The sequence below is a fragment of the Talpa occidentalis genome, unplaced genomic scaffold (assembly GCF_014898055.3).
Source record: "Talpa occidentalis isolate TD23 unplaced genomic scaffold, MPIMG_talOcc4v2.1 talOcc4.7, whole genome shotgun sequence".
Taxonomy (NCBI): domain Eukaryota; kingdom Metazoa; phylum Chordata; class Mammalia; order Eulipotyphla; family Talpidae; genus Talpa; species Talpa occidentalis.
In genome coordinates this window covers 102,409,407-102,432,128 of record NW_023605083.1, presented here as the reverse complement: position 1 = coordinate 102,432,128, position 22,722 = coordinate 102,409,407, and the positions used below count along the sequence as shown (strand labels likewise).

The window sequence follows — 22,722 nt, the reverse complement described above, 5'->3', positions numbered from 1 at the left end:
ACAAGGGACCGAAATAAGGATGACCACACTGACCAAGCATCTCTGTCATACTTACTTTGTACAAGTAATCAGGTCTGAAGTCACAGCTCCACAGTAAGGACCACCAGTGAGACTAGTATAAACTGGCTGCCTTTCTATAGACGAAAACTACAAACCAAAAACTCTTTGCTGCTGCTGGCCTTGCCTCATACAAGGCCACGTCCATCTACCTTGGGTCAGTGACATGCCCAGCAGGGGCAGAAAGCCCCCAGAGTTTCTAATCCTAAAAACATACCAAAAGGCACTGAACATTTTCCTAAAATCAAAAGCAATAAATTCCTCTTTCACTGTTTCCCAAACCCATTAATCTAAAATCTGGCAGGTTTCTTGTTTCTATAATGGACAAAGTATTTCACAGAATAGAATCTTAAATAAATTCAAGTGATTCAGTTAACTGTGGAAAATTTGACTCTCCAAAGACCCCTTAGGGTGAAAACTATGTGCTCCTTAAATGTAAACCTCTACAACTACACTGTCCAAGTTAAATTACATTTAATTACATGCCAGTGGTCACCTGTTGGACATCACTGTAAAGTTACTCTCACTTCTCACTGACTTTCATAATAGGCATACAAGTGGTTGCCAAATTTTGTTGAAAAGTCAGTTGTAATAAAATCTCACTCAGAAGCAAAGTAAACCTTTGAAAGATGCAGACATAAAGGCAAATTAATTTCCTGCAGTCTCTTCATACTTTATTTTACTTCATAAGAAAAAAAAAACATTCAATTAGTCAATTAATGTTCTATTTCTTAGAATAAGAGAATGCTGTTTTAGCCCTAATCTAAAAAACACTGTACTGTCACTAAAGTAGGAAATTATTTTTTGTTTGTGTTTTTAAAAAGTAATAAAATTTAGCAGGCTTCACCTTCTCATTCTAGAAAAGCTAACCTGGAAGTCTGGGTCCTCTGCCTCGATCATGATTAAATGGAACTTTATTTTACAGATTTATCAGCAGAGGCCGGCTGTTCCCAGGGTCTATAACAGCTGGACTATATGTCTACAAGAGGCCTGAAGGGGAGACTGAGTCCCACGCCCACCAAGTACTCCCCCTCCCCCAGGCCAAGAAAAAGCAGCAGGTGTCTAGCTCCTGAGTGGCATATCCTGTTGGGATGAGAGGGACTAAAGGTGTGAGCTGAGTACTGAAGACTCGGTGTTTATATTTTGTGGGGGAGTTTACATACCCATTTTCCAGGAAACCAAGGGCAGGAGCAGTTCAGAACCTACTCTGCCTACCTCATGATAACCTTGTGCTCTCGCCAGCCTGGCTTATGACCCTGCTACCTGGGAGAGAGAGAAGGGACCACCACCTGGGAGGGTGAGAGCAGGGTCAGGTGGGAGGAAGGCAGGAGGGATGGAGGAGCAGACATAATGGGCAGGGAAGCACCACGTCTGACCCCATGCTGGGTAAAGGACAGTGGTAGGGAAGGTCTAACCTGGCCAGTATGCAAAGAAGGTTGTTGGCTGGCAAAAGGGAAGGCAATCGACTGCCAGGGCCACAAAAGTGCTGCCCTTTGACTGGGTAACCCCATTCCAGGAAACAGCCCGAAAGCCACCACACCCCACCTGATAATAGATGTTGACAGAATGAAACGAGCCAGGCAGATTCTGTGGGGAATAAGTTAACACCAAGAGAGGAGAAATTTCAGCAACTATACCGTTTTGCAGGAAACTTGGGAAACGTGTGACAAAATAGCAAACCAAACATTTTAGATACAATACGCTACACACACAACTAAGTAGACCTGTATCTATGGAAAAAAACACAAATCAACAGAGTTGTGTCAGGGTGGTAGAATCATGCTTAAAAGTTTATCTTTCAAAGAAAAAAAAGTAATAGGAAGCTGGCAGCCCCCACCATGGCCATCTCAATGCCACCCCACTCAGGACACAGCTCCCTCCTTTAAGGGAACAAGGTTTCACTGGGTGCCTGGCACTCGGTAAGCAGGAAAGAACAAAAAGCATTGGAGAGGGGCGCATACCATGGGTCCCCAAAGATTCCCTAACCTGTCTATAAAGATTAATAAGATGCAATCCATCCAGTAGATTCTTACAGAGCAGGTCACCTGGCGACAGAGTGGACTGAGTCACTGCCTTTACTGCCCCAAACACAAGTCCTTGTTCATTCAGAACATCTGACTACAGATTGGTATTAAAAAGCAGCTTGAATGAACTATTAATAATTCACTACAAAGCTAATTTGCAAATGATTAACAATACCTAATGCTCTCCCAAAGCGCATACACACGGAACAAACAGTTGACTGCTAGAATTAGTCTCCTAAAAAACAAAGTACAGGAACCACACCCAAGCAGACTTTCAGTCTAGTGCCAGGTAGGGACTTCTGTACCCATCTCAGGTGCCAGCACAATCGTGGGAAGAGAACCTAAAACTGCAGGACCAGCATGGCCCCAGGCCCAGCCTGCCCAACCAGGACTGGAAAACAAACGACCTTCATGTTTCCTCCAACTTCTCAGAATCTAGTATTCTTCCCCACCATTGAAACCCATTACGTCTTTATCTGAAGAGGGCTGCATGGCATCAAAACCCCCAGGGTACAGGGACACTCCTTTCCAACGAGCAAACTGCAGGGTACAGGGACACTCCTTTCCAACGAGCAAACAGCAAAGAGGGAGTGGTCACTCAACTAGGAAAAGAGAAAACCAGAGAAACCTTGAATGAGCTCATTACAAGCAAAGGTCTAGAAGCAAACACAAGGCTCCATGCATCTGCCCAACATACACATCCCAGAAAATGAGTTTTAATGCACAAATGATGTTGGGGCACAGAGCAGAGTATGGCCTAACAGATGCATCAAACTCTGTTATAAAATGTGTGAAATGAGCAATGAAGAGAGAGCTGTACAAAAAACTGCAGGAAACTGTTTGGCTGGAGCTACAAGTGCTGAGGGCAGAAGGCCCAGGACTCTGAAGTCCTGGGAAATGTCTGGTGGGGCTCCGTGACAGGGGCCTTATGCCAATATAAGGCTGGTATCTCACATGTCAGAGGAAGGAGGACATGCACAGAGGGGGTGCCCCATGGTGTCAGGTGACAAAGACAGACCATCACAGACACACAGCCTGCGGGAGTGCACTCACATACATCTCAACAGTCCTAGGCCCAGGTCTGGCTCTAACTGCTACGAGCTACTGTAAGGGACCAGGGTCCTCAGAGGAGACTGGTGCTGGGCTGGGGAGTTAGTTCAATGAACCCAGAGCACATACTACAGTGCCAGAGAGGAAGTACCCATGGAACAAAAGAGGGTGTCATAGGGACAGGGCCCACCTGAAAGACATCCAGTGACCAGAACTCAAATAATTGGTGCAATAAATCAATAACCCAAGTACAACATGACTACACCAGTACAGACTGACATAAATAAAGGATTAGGTTTAAGTAAAAGAGGTGCGGGGTGGGGGGAGAGGGGATAGTGCCAGTAATTACAATCCCTCCCCAACAGGTGGAGTTTAACCTCTGCCATCCTGAATGAAACCTGGACCTGCCATCGCTTCCAAAGAAAAATCAGGATACAAACCAGCAAAGGGCACAAGCCTCATGTCATAGAGCAGGTGTATCAACAACGCTGCCTCTACTGACTTCTCAGCTCTAACACCTGTGCTACTGCAGGATGCTACCTGAGTGAAGCTGAGCGAAGGATGCTCACAAACTCTGTACTGTCTTTATAACTTTTCTATAAATTTAAAATTATACTAAAATAAGTTTATTGTAAAAAGAAAGACTAGTCTGTAATCAGCTTGAAAGACTTTCAACCACTTCATCGGGTGAACAAAGTACTAACAGGCTAAGAGCAGTCTATTACATGGGAAATACCAACCTCCCTGACGGGCCATGGAGAGAAGCAGGCAGGCCACTGGCGGAAGGGACAGGGTTAACTATAAACCCAGAATGAACAAACCAAGTCAAACAGTTGAAGGTACTGGTAGCCTGAGGGTCTGGAGCACAGGCTGGACACAGCAGAGCTGGAACAGGAAAAGGCCTGTGTTGTGTCAAAATAGGACTCAAGAGGCTATGGTTTAGTTACAAACAAATTTAATCAGCAGTAGTGAAGGCCTAGCAGGAGGGACCTATATTTCCTGTCTGAACACCTCTCACACCTGCTCTCTCAAGTCACCAGCCTGCTTACCTGTGCTGATTCTCCTCTTCCCTGGCCTCCTGGCTGTGGGCTCAAATTGGGGACAACATAATGAAATCTGTCTACTTCTTAATTCTAATTTTAGACAAACAACATTTGGAAAGATTATTTCAATGTGGAGTATGAAAGAGGATAAAGCGAATTAATATATTAAGCCCCAAGAACTACCACAGGTGGTAGGTAGGAGAGGACATGGCTTCTACCCACAGAGCTTACTGGGAATTACATGTAGCCTTGATTCAGGAACCCCAGCTACTGCCCAGAGACCACCTGCCCCCTTAAAGGCGCTGGGCCTCCACTGATCTTGCTGTGGCTGACCTTCCACGACGTCAAAATGATCGGCTCCAAGGCTGCCACCCTCAGAGCCTACATGCACAGCATAGATCACCACCCACCCTGGCTCCTGCCACAGGCTGCCAGATTGCCAACCTGTCCAGGAACCTCAGAACCACTCACTGTCCTCCCCATCATCTCCAAGAAAGTGGCAGATGCAGTCAGTACAGTGACAAAATATCCCATTTTTAGTCCCAATGCAGTATTTTGTACTTTGCTGCGGGCAATTTTTTTTAAAGAGTTATTTATGTATGCATACAAGAACTGGGGTACAGGCCAGAGGTATGGGGGGGGTGTGAGAGGATTCACCAGAGACAGAGTGGGGAACAGAACAGGCAGACTGACTGAAATACACTGCTGAGGGGAGCAGTGGGCGAGTCAGGAGAGGTCTGCTGCGCCATGTGGGTATCTCCCTGGCCAGGGATCAAACTCATGCTGCAGTGGCTATGGATAGCTTCATAGGTTGCGTCTTAACCCCTTGTGGCTGAGGGCAATTTTATGCTCCTATATATTTTTCACAGAATCCTAGGTAAATCTTTTTATCTCAATAGTTTTGTTTCATCATTGAAATGGCAGTTTTATCAAAAACTCACCACTTTTACATGGAATAATGACTAAAAAATTCCCATATTTACTTGCTGATACAAAAGCAGCTATGGGGCAATCCAATTAAAAGGTGTTCTGGTCACTCATTCCCATTCTCCAGTAAAACAGCACCATGTGCTAGAGTTCATACCCCTGCAGCAGGAGCGTAAATCCCATAGCCTACTGTAACGCCCTCTGTATTTCCACTTTTTCATCTACAGAAATGGGACTCCCCACCTGGGGCAGCAAGAGAACAAAATGAGTTATGCATGTAAACAGCTCAAAATCACTCATGAATAAGTGCTGGGTAGATGGCAGCTATGACTCACTGTAAAGTGACCTACATGTAAAAAGACCTGCTTCTTCAAACTTTTCATATAAAACCTGAGACACTATGGGTATCGTAAATAGATTTTTCTGATACTAAGGGAAAAGTACTATATGCACTTCTTTAGAATAATTTTATATCAGTTCAGAAATGTTTAGTCAAGCTCAACTTAAGAGGATATAAGTTGGCCTAAATTCTTTTGTTTAAAAACAAAAAACAAGCTTTGACCTTTCCCATCTGAATTCTAGTCATTGGGTATTAGGTGAGTAAAATTTACTCAAGCCATTTACTCCTGCTAAGTTCAGCTGAAAAATGTGAATATAGACGTCAGCTCCAGATTGATAGAGACTTTTATTGTTGTTGTTTACTTTATAAGGGCAATTTCAATGTTCTGACTACATTAGCAACATCCCTAAAAGGAAACCTCTCCCTTCAGGAAATCTGAAGAAGTTTCATATCTTTTATCTCCTGTTAATTCTGTAAGATATGATTGCAGTGGTCTTAAAAGCAAGGGAAAATTTCTTTTAAAATAAGGAAGCGGCACATGAAAGATTCTCAACTTCGCTCGTCATTAGGGAAAGTAAATCAAAATTACAAGAGATACTATTTCACACCAATTAAGATGGCTTACTATCAAGACAAACAAACAGAAATAAGCAAGCATTGCAAGGATGGGAAGAAGAACCCTTGTGCACTGCTGCTGGGAATATAAAATGATGCAGTCACTATGGAAAACAGTATGGAGGTTCCTCCAACAATTAAACATAAACTTACTATATGATCCAGCTATTCCACTCCTGGGTATGTACCCAAAAGAACTGAAAGCACAAACTCAGACAGAAATTGTACACCAATGCTCCTAACAGCATTATTCACAGTAGCCAAAAGGTGGAAACAATCCATGTCCATCAGCAAATGAATGGATAAATAAAATGTGGTCCATCCATACCATGGAATATTACTCAGCCTTGAAAAGGAAGGAAACCCTGATACCATGTCACAGCATGGATAAACCTTGAAGGAAGGAATTTTGCTCAATAAAACACGCTAGTCACAAAAGGACAAATACCGTATGACTCCACTTAAGAGGATTCTAGGGTCATCAGATTCAGAGAGACTGAGAATAGAACGGTGGGCTCCAGGGCGGGGGGAGGAGGAAGAAAGAGAATAGAAGGTTATATATTGGGGGCATAGTTTTAATTTTGTAAAATGAGGAGTTCCAGAAACGAATGGTGGTGATGACAAGACAACAATGTGGATGTATTTACTAACACTGAACTGTACACTTAAAATGGTAAAACTTTTGTTATGTATAGTTTATCACTTTTTAAAAAATGTAATATAAGAAGGGTGCAGCACCCTCCTCCCCAGTTCTCCAGGAACCTGAGCACTTGGCTCCAAGATGGAACTTCCCACTTGTCAGAAATGAAAGTTTCATTTCCCTCTGGATAATGAAAATTACATACATGTAATGGCTGGTATCTGCCACCTTACAGAGAGTAAGGTTTCTCTCTGTCTGTCTTTGTGATCTCTTTAGCATGATCTGTGAAGCAACGGCTGGATGGTTCAAGATTTAATCGATGATAAAATTGTTCTCTTCCTTTGCTAAAATGATAAGTGAGTGAAAATGTCATAAAGAAATACAAAGTAAACTTTATGAACTTAATGACAAAAAAAGGACATTATCTGTACTCAATATTTACTCAGTCCACTATATTTATAACCTAATGACTCAGCTGACCCAGCAATAGCATTTATGCTAAAAATCTAATTCCAAAATACAATAAAAATTTAGGTTTCAGAATTTAGGAAGAAGAATCTAAGATTAATACAACTTATTTCAAGATGTTGACTCCTGCAAACTTTATTTCTCGGCTCACAGATGCACAGGAGACTGATGAACCATGATGCCTGTACTCACCCCAAAGTCCAGTGAAGTCCCCCGAGTTCTGCTCACTTTTAGCAAATCCAACATCCTTCAGACCTCGACAAGCCAACTCCTCTGCACATTCACCTACACTGCATGATAAACACCAATAACATGGTAGGCTCAAACTTTTCACAGAAGTTAATTTATTCCAGAGGCAAGTAGTATTGCCAAATGTCTAGGAAACAAAGAAGTTATGTTTCTAGGTCACTATTCCTAACTACTGCACATTTACCTTTCCACATAACGCAGTGTGTCAAGTTCAACCCTCCATGGCCCTCAGATGCCCAGAAACAATATCTGACCGAACCAGGTATAACCAGAGAAAAGATGGCTAAATCTAGCCAATTTCCCTAAGTGGTCACACTTTCATATCCTCAACTAGCTCCAAACTTAAGAGGCTTTCACAGATTAAATCCTCCGTGCCAAAGGGTAGTAGGAGAACAGGGTTTTGGGACTGTCAGCTCTGGGGACACAAACTGAAACTTCTGCAAAGTTCTGCCTCCCATGTCCCTGCACACCGGACCAAGAAATTAACGAGTATTAATTTTACCTGTTCACTTACTACATATGTTCTGAACACTGATCACAGGCCAGCTGATAAGAGCTAGCTTTAAGGCAAGGCCATCACAGGCAACTTTCCAGAGGAAACATGAACATAAATAAAAATAAATGATGCAGTTATCTAGAGACATTTGGAGGATTTTAAAACGTTTTTACCTAAACTCTGATTCATTTATGTATAATTGTTCTATTCTGAATTTTTTTTGCCTACAAATTCATTGTCTGATTTTTCAAGTTCTAAAGCATCTCCTATTCAGGTTCTAGGATAAAGGTGTACAAAAAAAAGTTTGTCACCAGGAACAAACCTCCAGTTATAAAGTCAGTCAGTGCCGGGGATGTAAAGTACACCATGGTGGCTCTAGTTTACATTACTGTATCGTGTATTTGAAACTTGCTAAGAGAGATCTTAAAAGTGCTCATTACAAGAAAAATATGTATCTATATGTATGACTTATTGTGGTGATCATTTCACATGATATACATATATTGAATCCTAATGTTGAAATATAACCTTATATGTCAATGATACCTGAATAAAATTGTTTTTAATTAAGTATCTACTCTTCATATTACATGGTATTTGACATTTATTCCCACGGCTGGTTGCTTATTAAGGCTGGAACATGTAACATGTATTCATTGGTTTCTTACCATTTTATAAATTTCCATTGTATAAAAGAAAATGAAGAGCAATATGGGCCCAGAACACTTGAGAGAGAGTGTGTGTATGAGTGTATTTTACACTAGAAAATGCAGTTGTATTTTTGATTACTTCTCTTCTTGGTGTCCTCAGCAGTCTCTATTTCCCACATTTGTAGGGTTTTACCAAGGCCCAAAGCTTAGACTTTTTTGAACTGTTTACAGAGACACTTCCTGTCATGGGCACTATTGACCTCTGAGACAATCCTATGATTAGAGAACGTCCGGCCAGCACCCTAGTCTCTGCCCACCAGCTGCCCACAGTTAGCAGCCCCTTAGCTGTGACCACCAACAATGTCTCTAGACATGGCCCAAACCACCCCTACTGAAAAACATTCAATGATCTTTACTGCCTAAACACATGGTTATGTAGCACCAATCAAGTTCCAAACATTAACAGTGGAGAATGACCCCTAAACTGTCAGTTAGTGAAGGCCATCCTTCCCTGTAATCTCTCCTCCAGGCTTGGCCAGTAACTCAAACAGACATTTGCTAAAGGAAGAATTGGCCAGGAAGGGAATATAAGACATTCAACGTGAGGGGGAAAAGCTCACATAGGCTTCCTTGTTCCTCCCTGGCCTGGGAGTCCCACTTTATTTCCTTTCTTTTTCTCCTTAATAAAACTTTTTCTTTCTCTAAACAACAACAACAACAAAAGCTCACATAATGGCCACTGATCCAGATGTTGAAAAAATGATTAAATTTATCAGGCTATATAAATAGAACAAATACCTTGATTAAAAAGCTGAGTGCGGATCCTAAACATAAAAAAAAGGACAGGAAGTAAATCCTGGCCGCTGGGCTTCCATAGCAAGCAGTCTGGCTAGGCAGAGCACAGTGGCAGCTCGGGGAAGGAGCTGCAAGAAAGTACAGAGACACAGATGATGCCACTATGCCCAGTCCTCCTGGGGACACCAGAGGAGATCCAAGGAAGCCTGCATTTGACAAGAACTCTGAAGTATGAGTGACAAGAAGTGGGTAGTCAGACAAGGGAGCAACACCCACAAAGCGGGGCGCAAACATCTGGAGAGACACCACAGCTCGGTGGAGAGTACGGGAAAGAACCAAAGGGGAACCGCACTACGTGGAGGCAGCTGGAAGGCTCAGCTTGCAGGAGGGTCTGGGCATCTGAATAAGGAGTTTGGAGGAGGATTTTGTCCATATTGCTGGCAGGTTCAGCAGAAGATAGAAGAAGGCAAAGGAAAGTGAAAGAGAAAGAGGAGTTGGTCAGCAGGCTGGGGAGGGATGTGCAGCTGGAGGCTTAAACTGACATCCTTTTTCACCAATTACCAGGCCCAAGCTCCAGAGCAGTCAACATGAAAACACCCCATCCTGGCTGGAATTAAGGGGTCTGAGGCCACAAGGAGGGTGAGAACTGTCGTATATGTGTTGAATGGGATGTGGCAGGAAACATCTCTAAGTGCAGAAAACCAGGTGCTTAAGTCTTTGAGGACAAAATGTGTGCTTGAAACCATCAGATGTTGAAAACTTAAGGTGGATGGTATTAACCTCAAAAGAAGAAATACTGGGGTCTAAGAAGGAAGAGTTCATACGGGAGAAGGGCAAGAATGGTGCATTTACGGAAAGTACTATTTCAATGACCCCAGGAATGAAGTAACAGGCTCAAGGAGGAGAACAGAAAAGAATGGGCTCTGATATGTCTAACTTTAAGCAAAAAGGGCAAAGATTTGGACAAGGATGATAATTGTTGACAAAGATTGTTGCTGCAATCACAATCAGTGTGTGGCTCAAGAGGTGAGGTTAGCCTGGTGTCCATTTGCTTAAACAGTATTTTTTAAACTGGGTAACTTCAAATAAAATATCTGAATTTCTGACTTTCTCAAAAATCTGGAGGTCTGACAATATCGGCTCTATAGCTTTTAAAACATCCCTACACTGGATCTACCAAGTATGTGTTTGTGTGTACTATTTTTTTTTTTAAAAGATTTATTTATTTTTATACAAGAACTGGGGTACAGGCTAGATGCGGGGAGGGTGAGAGGATTCACTGGAGACAGAGCAGGGAACAGAACAGGCAGACTGATGAAAAACACTGCGGAGGGGAACAGTCGGCGAGACAGGAGAGGTCTGCTATACCATGTGGGGTTCTCACCGGCTGGCCGGGATCAAACCTGCGCTGCAGAGGCTGCAGACAGCTTCACAGTGCAGCGCTCAACTGCCTGCGCCACCAGGGAGGCCCTCGTGGGTACTATTTTGTAGGAGTTGTTGTTGGATAAATTATGTGACACTATGCAAGCATTAAAATCAGAACTGTAAGTACAGACATAGGAAAATTATTTACATACTTATAAAATGCAAATTACTGAATATTGTATTGTGTGATTGTGTTAATGTTAAAAATTAAAAAAACATTTTTATAATATATAATATAAAATGCATATAAGCAGTCACTGTGGAAAATGGCACGGTGATACCTAAAGATCCAGCAATTCCACTCCTGGCTATACACCCAAAAGAACTGAAATTAGGTTTTGGTACACCCATGTCCAAAGTAGCATGATTCATGATTCACAACAGCCAAGAGCAGAAATAACCTAAGTATACCCAGGCAGAAGAACGGGTAAACAAAATGTGGTCCATCCACACAATGGAATATTATTCAGCCTTAAAAAGGAATGGAATTCTGACACAATATCACATGAATGAAACTTGAGGGCACTGTGCCAGGTAAAATAAATGACAAAACTGGTAGTACAGAGAAGGAAATAAATACTTTAAAATAAGTATATTAAATGGATGACCAGCTTTAGTTCTAAAATAGAGCAGTCACTCCCTGGTGACTTTGAGGTCTTTCAGAATATGATACATTGCTAGTTTTTACTGTATGCAGAAGCCTCACTACCACAGGCTAACTGGGACAAATAGTGGAGGTGCTTGCTATCAGATTTGACCTGGGAGTGAACTGCAGGTAGGCACACACCCAAGTGTTCTTTCACAACAAGAAACTGAACTTTGACGCTAGCAGGATACTTCCTCCTGAAGAGGTTACTGGCTACATGTCCCCAGATGTCACTTACTCAGCAGGTCATTCCCTCCACACACAGAATGGGGTGTCAAGACCCAGCAGGGCCTGGCACCTTCTTTTTTTTTTTTTTTTAATTTTTATTTTTTTATTTATACAAGCACTGGGTACAGTCAGAAGCACGGGAGGATGAGAGAATTCACCAGAGCCAGAGCGGGGAACAGAACAGGCAGACTGACGAAATACACTGCTGAGAGGAGCAGCGGGCAGCAGGAGAGGTCTGCGCGCCTGTGGGACGCTCGCCTGGTGGCCAGGGATCGAACCAGCGTTGCAAAAGCTGCGGGCAGCTTCGCAACCCAGCACTCAACCGCTGCGCCACCGGGGTGGCCCAGAGCCTGGCACCTTCTAAGTCAACCCCTACCCTACCAGGAACACAAGGAGACAGACAGATCACCATGCCCAAATCCCAAGTTACACAAGGATCACATATTCTCCCACTCACTTAAAACATGAGTGCTGCCTTCTATGAGATCTATGCAACCCACCAGACACTGGTTCAGGCAAGACAAAAAGATGCACACCAAAAGACCACAGGTCTCTCACAGAAACATTCAGGAGAACTCAGGCTTTCCTGCCACTAACATTTTCAAATCAACACCAGTCCCTCAGAGAAGTTTCAAAGGTTACAATGACTCAGGGCACACAAGAGGAAATATTCCTGAACTCTCTGGATCCAAGCACAGTGGAAGCAGGAAAGTGACCAAAACGGGTTATCCATGCTGGGGCAACTTCGAATGGTCAAGAAACTTAAGTATTCCTGCAAAAAATTGCCAATTACCTTGCCTCAAAGACATACTCTTCTGAGTCAGAAGACTTGTCTGCACAAGGATGACAGGAAATAAGCCTTTCTGTCAGGATACAGAACATGAAAAGGCCAATAAAATGGTCAATTTTCATAAGAGAAACACCTCATAAACCTGACAGGACAGAGTAAAAATGTTCATGCCAATTCTTTTATTTACTCTTCTAAAAAATACAAATTATACGGTCAAATTAACTTTTAGTCACCTGTGACACAGTTCTGATTTTAAAACAAATCCCACCACCATGAGGATACAGAGCATCCAATCACAGAGGCCCTTCCTGCTAGCCCCCTACCCCTCCTCTGGGGCAACCACCCATCAGCCCCAGCAGTTTTACCTTCCCACGGTGGTTACATGAACAGCATCATACTGTTCAAGATCGGCTTCTTTCACACAAATCCTTCAAGATTCACCCAGGATTTCATATAATCAGCAGTTCCTTCTCTCTTCCTGCTAAGAAGTTCTGTGTGGTGTGGAGGTACCACAGTTTACCCACTTATTAGAGGATATGTGGATCATTCCCAGTTTATAGCTATTATGAATAAAACTGCTGTGACCATTCAAGTTGGGTTCTTGGGAACAAGCTTCCTTAGGTAAATGCCCAGCAGAAGGATTGCTGGATTGTACAGTAAACGTATGTTCAATTTATAAGAAACCAAGAGCTGATTTCCAGGTGGCTGCCCTCCTACGAGCCCATCAGCAGTGGACAATTCCAGTTGCTAAACGTTACTGCCAGCACTTGCAGTCAGTATTGCTGATTTTAGCCATTCTAGCGGGTATACAGTGATATATCATTATAGTTGTAAATTAAACATTTTAATGGGCATCTTTTAAAAAGAGTACACACTGCTTCACTCCCTCAGAGAATGCTGCAGAGAACTTTTTCTGACTCAGAATCACCCTGCAGAATATGCACTGTGCTCCCCTCAGGGATACTGAAGCCACAAAGCTGTTTCCCTTTTCCTAAAAGCTCCAGAATTCTGTCTGTTGGTTCTAACTTTTGTTGTCTCCCCCATTCCAGGGCACTTCTGCCATTACTGGTCTCCTCTGACCAAGCTCCTCTGCCCCTGTTCACCAGCTGAGCTTAAAAACAGGCAAGTTTATGAGAATTATTACATCAAAAAAAGGAGAGCAGTCTATGAGGCAGAGAATGTAATGGTTCCTCTTCCATGAGGAAAGAGAAAGCTTTTCTTTCTTTTTTTTTTTTTTGAGGGGAGGAGGATGTCACTATACTTAAAACTCCTGCTCTCTCATTAGGATGATAAATTTCTATAGCTAAATTTCTTAGGCATTTTCTAAAAAGATGAATGACAGTCAAGTAAAGTAAGGGGTCACCAAGTCAGTGACTCATCACTACCTTAATCTGTGTAGTTACTGAGCAGGAATTAACTTCTCTAAAACAAAGTATGTGCCGACAAAATTATCTCATGTCCAGAAATTATCTCATGGAAGAAATTACCTTAAATCTACTTTAATCCTATTCACACATAGGTCAAAATTCTGAGCATGTAGTAGGTACACATTACATTCATGGGGGTGGGGGAAGGGGAAAATTTAAATAAACCTTACAACTAAAAAGGAATTCAGCAGCTCTTACTGAAGATACAGTACTGTGTACACGCTGACACTAGCCTTAATATTGAGAGAATTTAGAGAGCTCCTTTGGAAGTCTTGCCTAGAAAGCTCGCCCTGTGTATGCACCCCTAAACTCTTCATGGCATCTTCTGGAGACAGTCACACCTGGGAAAGGCTCTGCCTTTTAGCCCAGGGAGCCAGGCTCTGAGCAGAAATGCCAGCAGCAGACCCTGGCGCCACCCCAGCTTCTCGGGGGACGCCTGTCTGTGCCAAGTACACAGACCAATGGCCGCCCCACCGCGCCGCCCCGCACAGGGAGCCCTCGCACCAATGGCAGCGGGCGGGTGGGACTTCCGCCAGCACTCTAGGCTGAGCAGCCACCATCTCAGCAAGGCAGCAGGCCGCACTACCAGGAGTTTGGGTTTCACAAACTTTGAGTTCAGGCACAGTTAAAGCATAAATAAAGAAATGACAAACAAGCTAGAAAGCAGAGCTGCCAAAGCCAGAACACCACACCACCCCTCAAAGACTTTAAAGAAAAACGATGAAAAGGAAGTAATCAAGACTCAAGGCAGGGGTCATGGATGCTTCTCTCGTGTCACTGCTGGGTCCTGAGGCTCCCTTGGCCCTGGTTCAGGGAACCCTGTGCCAAAGGGACAACAGAGCACCTGAAAGAGCGGCTTTGATTACCCAGGTGCCTGGCAGAGCGGCCAGAACCCACCTGCTCCAGGGGACCCTGGAGGCTGCACTCTGGCTTTGACTCAACTCTACTCTTACAGACACAAAACCCAAGCCTTCCACACAGATTCAGCCACAGAACTTGACAACATCCCATCAAGTTTTACAATTCTCTGAAATCTCACACACACAAAAATCAGATAATTTCCCTAAACTGTTCTCCTATAAAGAAACTGGACCCAGCCCTGAACTGCACAGGAGGCCTATTCCTCAGGCCTCCACCAGTTCACTGCCAGGGCCCAGAGCTGGGAGAATGGGGAGATATAGCCCCCACCCTGGTGGGAACCCCCCCCCCCATCACCATGCAGCCCCTTGCTCCACACAAAAACCTGTTGCTATTCAAGAACAAAATTCCATAAAGAGTATCTCCTAAAAGTTCAGATTAGTGACCTGCTGGCCTCAAAAGGTGGGGAAAGTACTCCGGATATCCGGGAGGGGCCTCTGCAAGCCCCCACCAAGCCCTGGTCTGCAGCCATCCTGGGCCTTCCAGGGGTGTCCGGCCTGCAAACAGAGGGAGCCTGCCCCTTGCCCCGGAGTCCAGGTGCGTCTACCTTAGGCTCGACTGGGAGAGGAGCGAGTGGAGGCCCCGGGCCCAAACCTGGAGTCTTCGCGACCAGGGCCCGAGCCAGCTCCACCCCGGCCCACGCCCACTCTGAACCTAGTCCCCAGGACCCCCAGTTCCAGCGACCCCGGATCCAGGTCCCGGGCCATCCCTGCTCTGAATCTGGCTCCCCAGACCCCCAACCCAACCTCAACTTCTGGCTCCAGACCCCGGCCCACTCAGAACCCGGCCCCAGGCCCCGCCCTGGCTCTAACCCGACCCCCGGCCCTCCACCGCGCTGGGTCCCAGAACCCAGCCCGCGCTGATGCGGGCCCGGCCCGACCCGGCCCGGCCCACACCGACCCCGGCCCCAGCAGACCGCGTTCCCCACCCGCCGACAGGCAGACCCCCGACCCCGCCTCCTCGCGCCCCCGCCCCACGCCTCCGCGCACCCTCGCCGGCCCGGGGCCCCCATCGCCCCGTCCCGCGGTCGCCCCCCGCCCCCTCCCCGCGGCCCCCCTCCCCGCACCTTGACGTGGAAGCGGATGAGCGCCAGGCGGATGCAGTGGGCCATGCAGACTGGCGGCAGGAACCAGACCTTGGGCGGCGGCGTGCCCTTGTTCTGGACGTGGCTGACGATCTGCTGAGCCGTCTGGCGCTCATTGCCCTGGCGCTTGACCCACTCGTGCAGCCGCGCCTTCTCCAGCGCGCCGTTGAAGAAGACGAACAGCTCGATGTTGCCGCCGAAGCAGGCCTTGGCCAGAGCCGCCAGGTAGCCCAGCATGTGGTTCCACTGGCCGCCGCTGACCCAGTCGGTGTAGAAGCCCCCATAGAGGCGGTGCAGGCAGTTGTCCGCGTCCACCAGCAGGCGCAGCGGCGAGTGCGGGGGCCGCTGCCGCCCGCCGCCCACCAGGCTGCCCCGGGCCAGCTTCTGCAGCTCCACCGGCACCACGGCGCTCGGGCAGTGCTTCTCGATGTAGTCCTGGAAGCCCTGCACGCCCATGGCGGCGGGCCGGGGGCGCGGGCCGGGCGCGGGCTCAGGGGGCGCCGGGCCGGGCCGCGCTCACGGCCGCTGCGGCCGCCATGTGCTGCCGCCTCCCCGGGCCATGGCGGGACGTCCGCGCGGCGGCGGGGCCGGGCGGTGACGCACGCGGCGGAAGGGGCGGCGCCTCGCGGCCGGCCGGGCGGCCCGGAGACCCGGGCCCGCGCCTCGAGCCCCTGCAGCCGGGGAGGGCGGGCCGGGCGCCGAGGCTGGAGGCGCGAACGCGGGCGTCCGAGCCGAGAAGACACGAGCCCGGGAGCACCCCGAGAGCCCCGCCCCGCGGCCCGGAGCCCCAGCGTTCCAACCACAGACCCGGGCCCAAGGCCCCGGAGGGACACCAGACCCCCGAACTCCGAGACCCAGACCCCAAGACCTGGACCCTGAGACCGGGCCCCAAATGCCGAGATGCGCGCCCAGCTGCCGGGACCCGGCCCCGAGACCCGGCTCCCCCTCGGGGTCCCGGCTTCCGGCCGGGAGGGAGCAGCGCGCGGGCTCTCCGGACCCCGGCCCGCGAGGGCCGCCGGAGGCCGAGGCGGGTGGGGCCGCGTCCAGGGCCGGGGTGGGGCGCTGGGGACCCCAGGAGCCCCGGCTCGGGAAAGGCAGGCTGGTGAGGCGGTCGTGACCGCGTCGCCCCATGGGTGGGTGCGGAGTTTTGAAAGTGACTGTCTGGTCCCTCTTAATCATCATGGTGTTCCTGGTTCACCGAAATAAACCCCCAGACTCGGGTTGGAGTTGTTCACGAGCGATAGGGGCTCAAGCCTGACGAGGTTTGAAAGGGTGGCAAAGGGTCCAGTGGACACTAGACTCCCCGGGGAAGAAGAGGGCCGCTGAATGTTGCACCCACGGGTGCCCCCTTAGTACCCTCGGAGCCCATTCCAAGTGACTTGCTGACCGCGGCTTTCCTCTATCCGCGCTTCACTGGTGGCAGGTGACAGAGCCCGTGGCCTATTACTGCAGCCACAAACACAGCAGAATACACAGGCAGCGTAAGAAGCTGGAAAATGGTAGGTCCTTCACAGCAGGGAAAGACTTCCTTTCGCCTGGGTTCTATCTATGAAACCACCGACCTAAACTCTTACTTTCCAGTTGCTACCAGCCACTCCCAAGGACAGTAATTTTAATCCCTGTTGCTCTGGTAGCAAAGAGGCTGTCATGCCTTCTGTTCTGGACCTCTGGTAATTGCTTTTAAAACTAGGTTAATGCTGGAAGTATATTGTACTGCAATAAAATTTTTTGTAGAGAGAAATTAATATCTTGCAAAATGAAGCATTTAGAGACTCAGAACCCTTCAGAGCTTGAAAAGTGGTTTTACTTACCTCCAGCCTCCATGTGCTCTCTTTCTGGAAAAGCCTGTGGAGGGGGCAGGACCAGAGGGAGGGGTGGGGTTGAGGGGATACACATACTCTCCCTGAAAAGGAAAGTTCAGCTTTTTAGTTTCTTATAACTTCATCTTAGATATAGGCCAGTGTGATAACTATATAAAATGCTCTTGGTATCTTAAATAAGTATGTTTAATTTCTAAAAATAGACTGTGGCAAACAAATCCACATGCACAAAAGTTAGTGATGAGGCCAGGATTACATGTTATTTAGAAATTCACAAGATTAAGAGTGGTAGTTTCAAGTACTCACTGTATTTTAATGTATAGCATTGCTTTCCGCATGTTTGCCATCACTGTGTCCTATTTTTATTTCTTTTCAATGTACTTGGTTTTAGTTTTTTTAAGTGCTTTAGTGCCTGTATCTGGGGTTATGGGAATAAATTTACATTCACATTAGGCGGAGACTAAGAATCTAGAGGCAGACCACCAACGTCACCTAAGTCTGTGCCCTGGGAGTATTACTTCACCTTTTAAAACTTGACCCAGGTTGTTATTTTTTTTAAAAATTATTTTTTTAAAGATTCATTTATTTATGCATACAGGAGCTGGGGTACACACCCAGAGGTGCTGGGGGGTGAGAGGATTCACCAGAGACAGACTGGGGAGCAGAACAGGTGGATTGACTGAAATACGCTGCTGTGGGGAGTAGCCAATGAGACAGGAGAGGTCTGCTGCACTGTGTGGGTCAGCTCCCACGCCAGGGATTGAACTGGTGCTGCCCTGGCTGCAGAGGCTGCAGATAGCTTCAGAGTACTGCGTCTTAACCCCTTGCACTATCAGGGAGGTCCCTAATTTATTTTTTGAGTAACATTATTAACGTCTGATAAATATAATTCACATCAGCTCAAATTCAGGGATTGGTTGGATTCAAATTTCAAGTATAGAGGGAGGTAAAAGTAAGCATCTGTATTTAAAATTTATTAAAACATAATATCTTGTTGGTTTGACAATCTATGAATAACAAATGGTTGTGGACTTTCATTTCAACTTCTTTGTCCTTGTACAATTCACTTAGGCTTAAGAAATTTTTTAATTTCGGGCCTCCCCGATGGGACAGTGGTTGAGCACTGGGTTGCGAAGCTGCTGCAGCCTCTGCAGCGCTGGTTTGATCCCCAGCTGCCAGGCGAGGGTCCCACATGGCGCACAGACCTCTCCTGCCGCCTGCTGCTCCCCTCAGCAGTGTGCTTCATCAGTCTGACTGCTCTGCTCTCTGCTCTGGCTCTGGTGGATTCTCTCACCCTCCTGCGCTTCTGACTGTACCCAGTGCTTGTATAAATAAATAAATAAATCTTTTAAAAAAATATTATCTAAAAAAAAAGAAAAGAAAAGAAATTTTTTAATTTCACTAACAGATTGCCATAGGAGAAAGAAAAATATTGGAAAAATAAACAAAACTGCTAAAAAAAGGACATGGCCTCATGCTTCACAAAAATTACCCAGAAAATCTCAGAGAAAAAGGAATGATTCATAGACATAGAGTACCAGACCAGAGATCAAAAATTACCAAAGTGTGGGAAACCAAGGACAGAAAAACTTATTTTCAGTTCTTTCACATTTCAGCCAGTTTTTGATCAATTTATTTGCAGCCAAAAGTAGGAAAATATTGTCTATCTTACATGATTCCTTGCAGATGAAAATAGAAAAGCTCTAATTAATCTACTTAGATGGGGTTTCCATCCACAGGGATAAAATGTAGGTCTTTTGGGTTTCAAGTAAGGTGAGAGAGACCCAGCTTCAAGCCACATGATCATTACATACGTCCAAAGACCAGCAGGCTGGGTGAGCATGGAAGCCTTGACCCTAAAAGAAAGCAAGTTAGTCCTGCTTGGGATTTAAACCTCTGCTATTTACCCAGCAAATTCCCTAAAAGAGCTCATGCCTGTCTCTGCCGTCTGAGGATCTTACTGTCATTTTGTTCTAGAATTTGTCTGCAGCTATGTAGATTAAGTCCCCTTCTCTTTACAGGTATGAATTCATTTTCTCTTTCAGTCATAATTTTTAAAATAGGCATACAGCTTTAAATTGTAAGTCAGTGGGAAAGTATAAGCAAATTTTTATGAATCCTCTTTCTGGCATTCTTGAAGGATTCCCAAATGTGTGACTGACATTTTATATGATCTATTGATTACTGGCCCTTGATCCTGTAATTCGCCTCCCTGTCTACAAATGATGGGGCTCTTTGGTGCCCCTTCTTTTAGAAGTCTGCAGAGATAGTATCCTTCTCCACCACATGGACATGCAAGGCTTCCCAGCACTTCCTTGGCATCCCAGACCTCTTCCTAGATCCAGGCTTACTACCCAGAGAGACTATCTGGACTCCTACCATTACCACGTCGGGCTACGGAGGAAAGACACACCATCATGGAGATGTTTTGGAAGACTATATTCAGGTGAACCTATATTCTCTCTTACTGGGATAGAAGAACTTTTTAGTCATCTCTTAAATATTGCTTGATGAAATCTTCAGAATTTTTTTTTTTAGTAAACTAAATGTTACTTTAAATATGATATGAATCAAGCAAGAAATGTATTATTTTAAACCAGGAATTCCATTTCATAAGGACAGAATCATTTTAAGACTTAATCATTTAGAAACAGGTTATTATTAAAGGGTCTGTTACATCTGTGCAAACCACAAAAATGTTCCTGGAAGCCACAATTCTCTTTGCTCCAGAATATGAGAAGCACCTGGGTGACCAGCTTGGTACATGTGAATCAGACTCCTGCAAGGGATTCTGGGACTTCAGAGAGTTGGGAGCTCACAGCCCTCTGGAAAAGTCTGCTGCTTCCCATACAGACTCTGCAGTGGAAGGAAGAGTTAGGGTTGTGTGTATAGCCACAGGAGCCATTGCCTCCTGGGAAAGGAAATAAGTAGCCCTTAAATGCAAATGTCCGAAGGGTGGAGCAGCCTGCTGTGAAACCTTGCCCTGGGAAGAGCTTGCTACACAACAGTCCTCCAGCTCACAGCCTCCTCTCCTCCTGCCCTGATCCCAGCTGGGCACAGGTGGCCCTGACCTGGGAGGGCTTGTAGCTGGGAGCTTGCAATCAGTGCAATCAGGAGTATGGATATCAGCACATTTCCTATTCATCTTATAAGAGATACCACTAGTTTTGTTAAACCAAGAAGCAATATATAATATTTAAAAATCAAAATGTCCATGTCACTGAAAAAAAGAAAAGATTACAGACTCAATCATCTAGCATTCACTTCTGTTGAATTGCATTGTCCAGTAGAATTTTCCATGATGAGGAAAATGTCTCCTGTGGTAGCATGAGCTGCATGTGGCCCCGAAGCACTTGATTTGTGACTAGTGCAACTGAGGAACTAAATGTTTAATTTCACTTAATTTTAATTATTTTAAATAGCCACATGTGGCTAGTGGCTGCTCTAGCAAAAGATCTTATTCCTAAACAATAACTGAACAATTGCATCAGTCTAGCCCCATGTTAGATTTTGTGCAGTGTAATTAGTTCAATGAATTAATTAGTAAGACCTCAATTTAATCACATTTGTGTGGTGCTTTGTGGTTTATAAATTGCATTTTCTTTAAAAATTTCTCCACTCTCTGATAGATAGCTACTTGTAGAAACATAGAAAATATAAAATAATACAACTTTCCTACATTTTTTAGTTTTGTTCATAAATTTTGCAATATAACTTGCCTACATTTTCATAATTTCAGACAAAGTTATTTCTATTCTAGTTTGTAGAGTTCTCACCACCTGGCATACCCACTTCTGGGTGCCACTCCAGTCTGTCAGTTGTATTAGGAGTGCTTTGCTCCTCCAGACATCATAAGGTGCTGCCTGTGCAGCACTGTGCATTTTGAGACCAAATTCCTGGTCCCATGGGCCTGTGGTCAATCCAAGCCTGTGTTAACCACAACAACAAACATCCTCATCAGCAGCTTTCAAACTTGTCGTCAATCAAAAAAGCCAGGTCAACTGAAAGACCATGTCAGGCTCCATATCTGTACAGGCAATCTTGATGTTGGAACCACAATTAGAAATGGTTGGGCACAAGTAATGACAGGCTGTACAGGATGTAAAATCACAACTGGGGTGCTGATGATGCATGAATGAACTCCTTATCCTGTGGGTCACTTGCTCAAGATTTAAAGTCACACACACACAAAAAAATAGAATGAACCAAACTTACTTAAATGTTTCCAATTTGACAGTGAATAGGACATAGCTCCTTTGGTTTTAATATGGGAAGCAAGTACCTGGATTAACCACCTCACCAAACACAATTTCTAAGAAAGATGTCTTGATACCTTTAGGAAGGGAAAAGTTTAGATATATGTTCATGACATGTGTGATAAGAACCTTCCTAAACCCTGTTCTTAAAAGGTATAGTTACACCTTCTGAAGCTTTATGTACTGTTCATATACTGAATTGCTGCTAAGCCATGTGTCTAAAGATCTGTCCTGTTTTAATTTGGTCAGTTGTCTTTTTTTTTTTTTTTTTGCATTTATTTAACTCACCACAATTCATTAAACTATACTAAAACTAGTGTCTACATTTTATCACAAAGGCTCCCATAGGAAACACCATGGAACTTCTTATAGCTATGAACATATCCTATGTCATTTCCATGACCTACAAGTCTAGAAATCCTATAAGCCAAATAAGATTAATTGTTAATAGTTTAATTCATTAAGTAGGTGCTTAATATGCATTTATATTTCTCATATTTATGAAGTGCATGCTATGGCTCAGATTTATATCTTACTCTCAAAAGCTCCCTGCCTAGTAAGAAAAGATAAAATATATGCATATATAGCTTATATTACCAAAAAAAATATTGATTAGTGCCAATAGGGAGATCAAAGAATATATCCAAAAAGACAGGATAAGGAAGAAATTAATTTTAAATTGGAGCATTAGTCTTTCAATTTCAGTCAAGATGTGGTAATGGGGATTGATTATCCTCCTACCTCAAATAACAATAGGCAAAATACATGAAACAA

The 22,722-nt window shown here is 45.1% G+C and overlaps 1 protein-coding gene across 2 annotated transcripts in view; it reads right to left on the bottom strand.

The window, feature by feature from the left end:
- The window catches only part of FAM120A (family with sequence similarity 120A), a 103,976-nt gene that overhangs the window by 62,666 nt on the left and 18,588 nt on the right, over positions 1 to 22,722 (bottom strand). The window contains exon 1 of one of the 2 annotated variants that reach the window (XM_037493558.1): positions 15,855 to 16,328. The exons of the other annotated variant lie outside the window; for it this stretch is intronic. Coding sequence (XP_037349455.1) covers positions 15,855 to 16,328 — 474 coding nt within the window. Of the gene's footprint in view, positions 1 to 15,854; positions 16,329 to 22,722 lie in introns of those variants that run through there. 2 annotated transcript variants of the gene reach the window in all.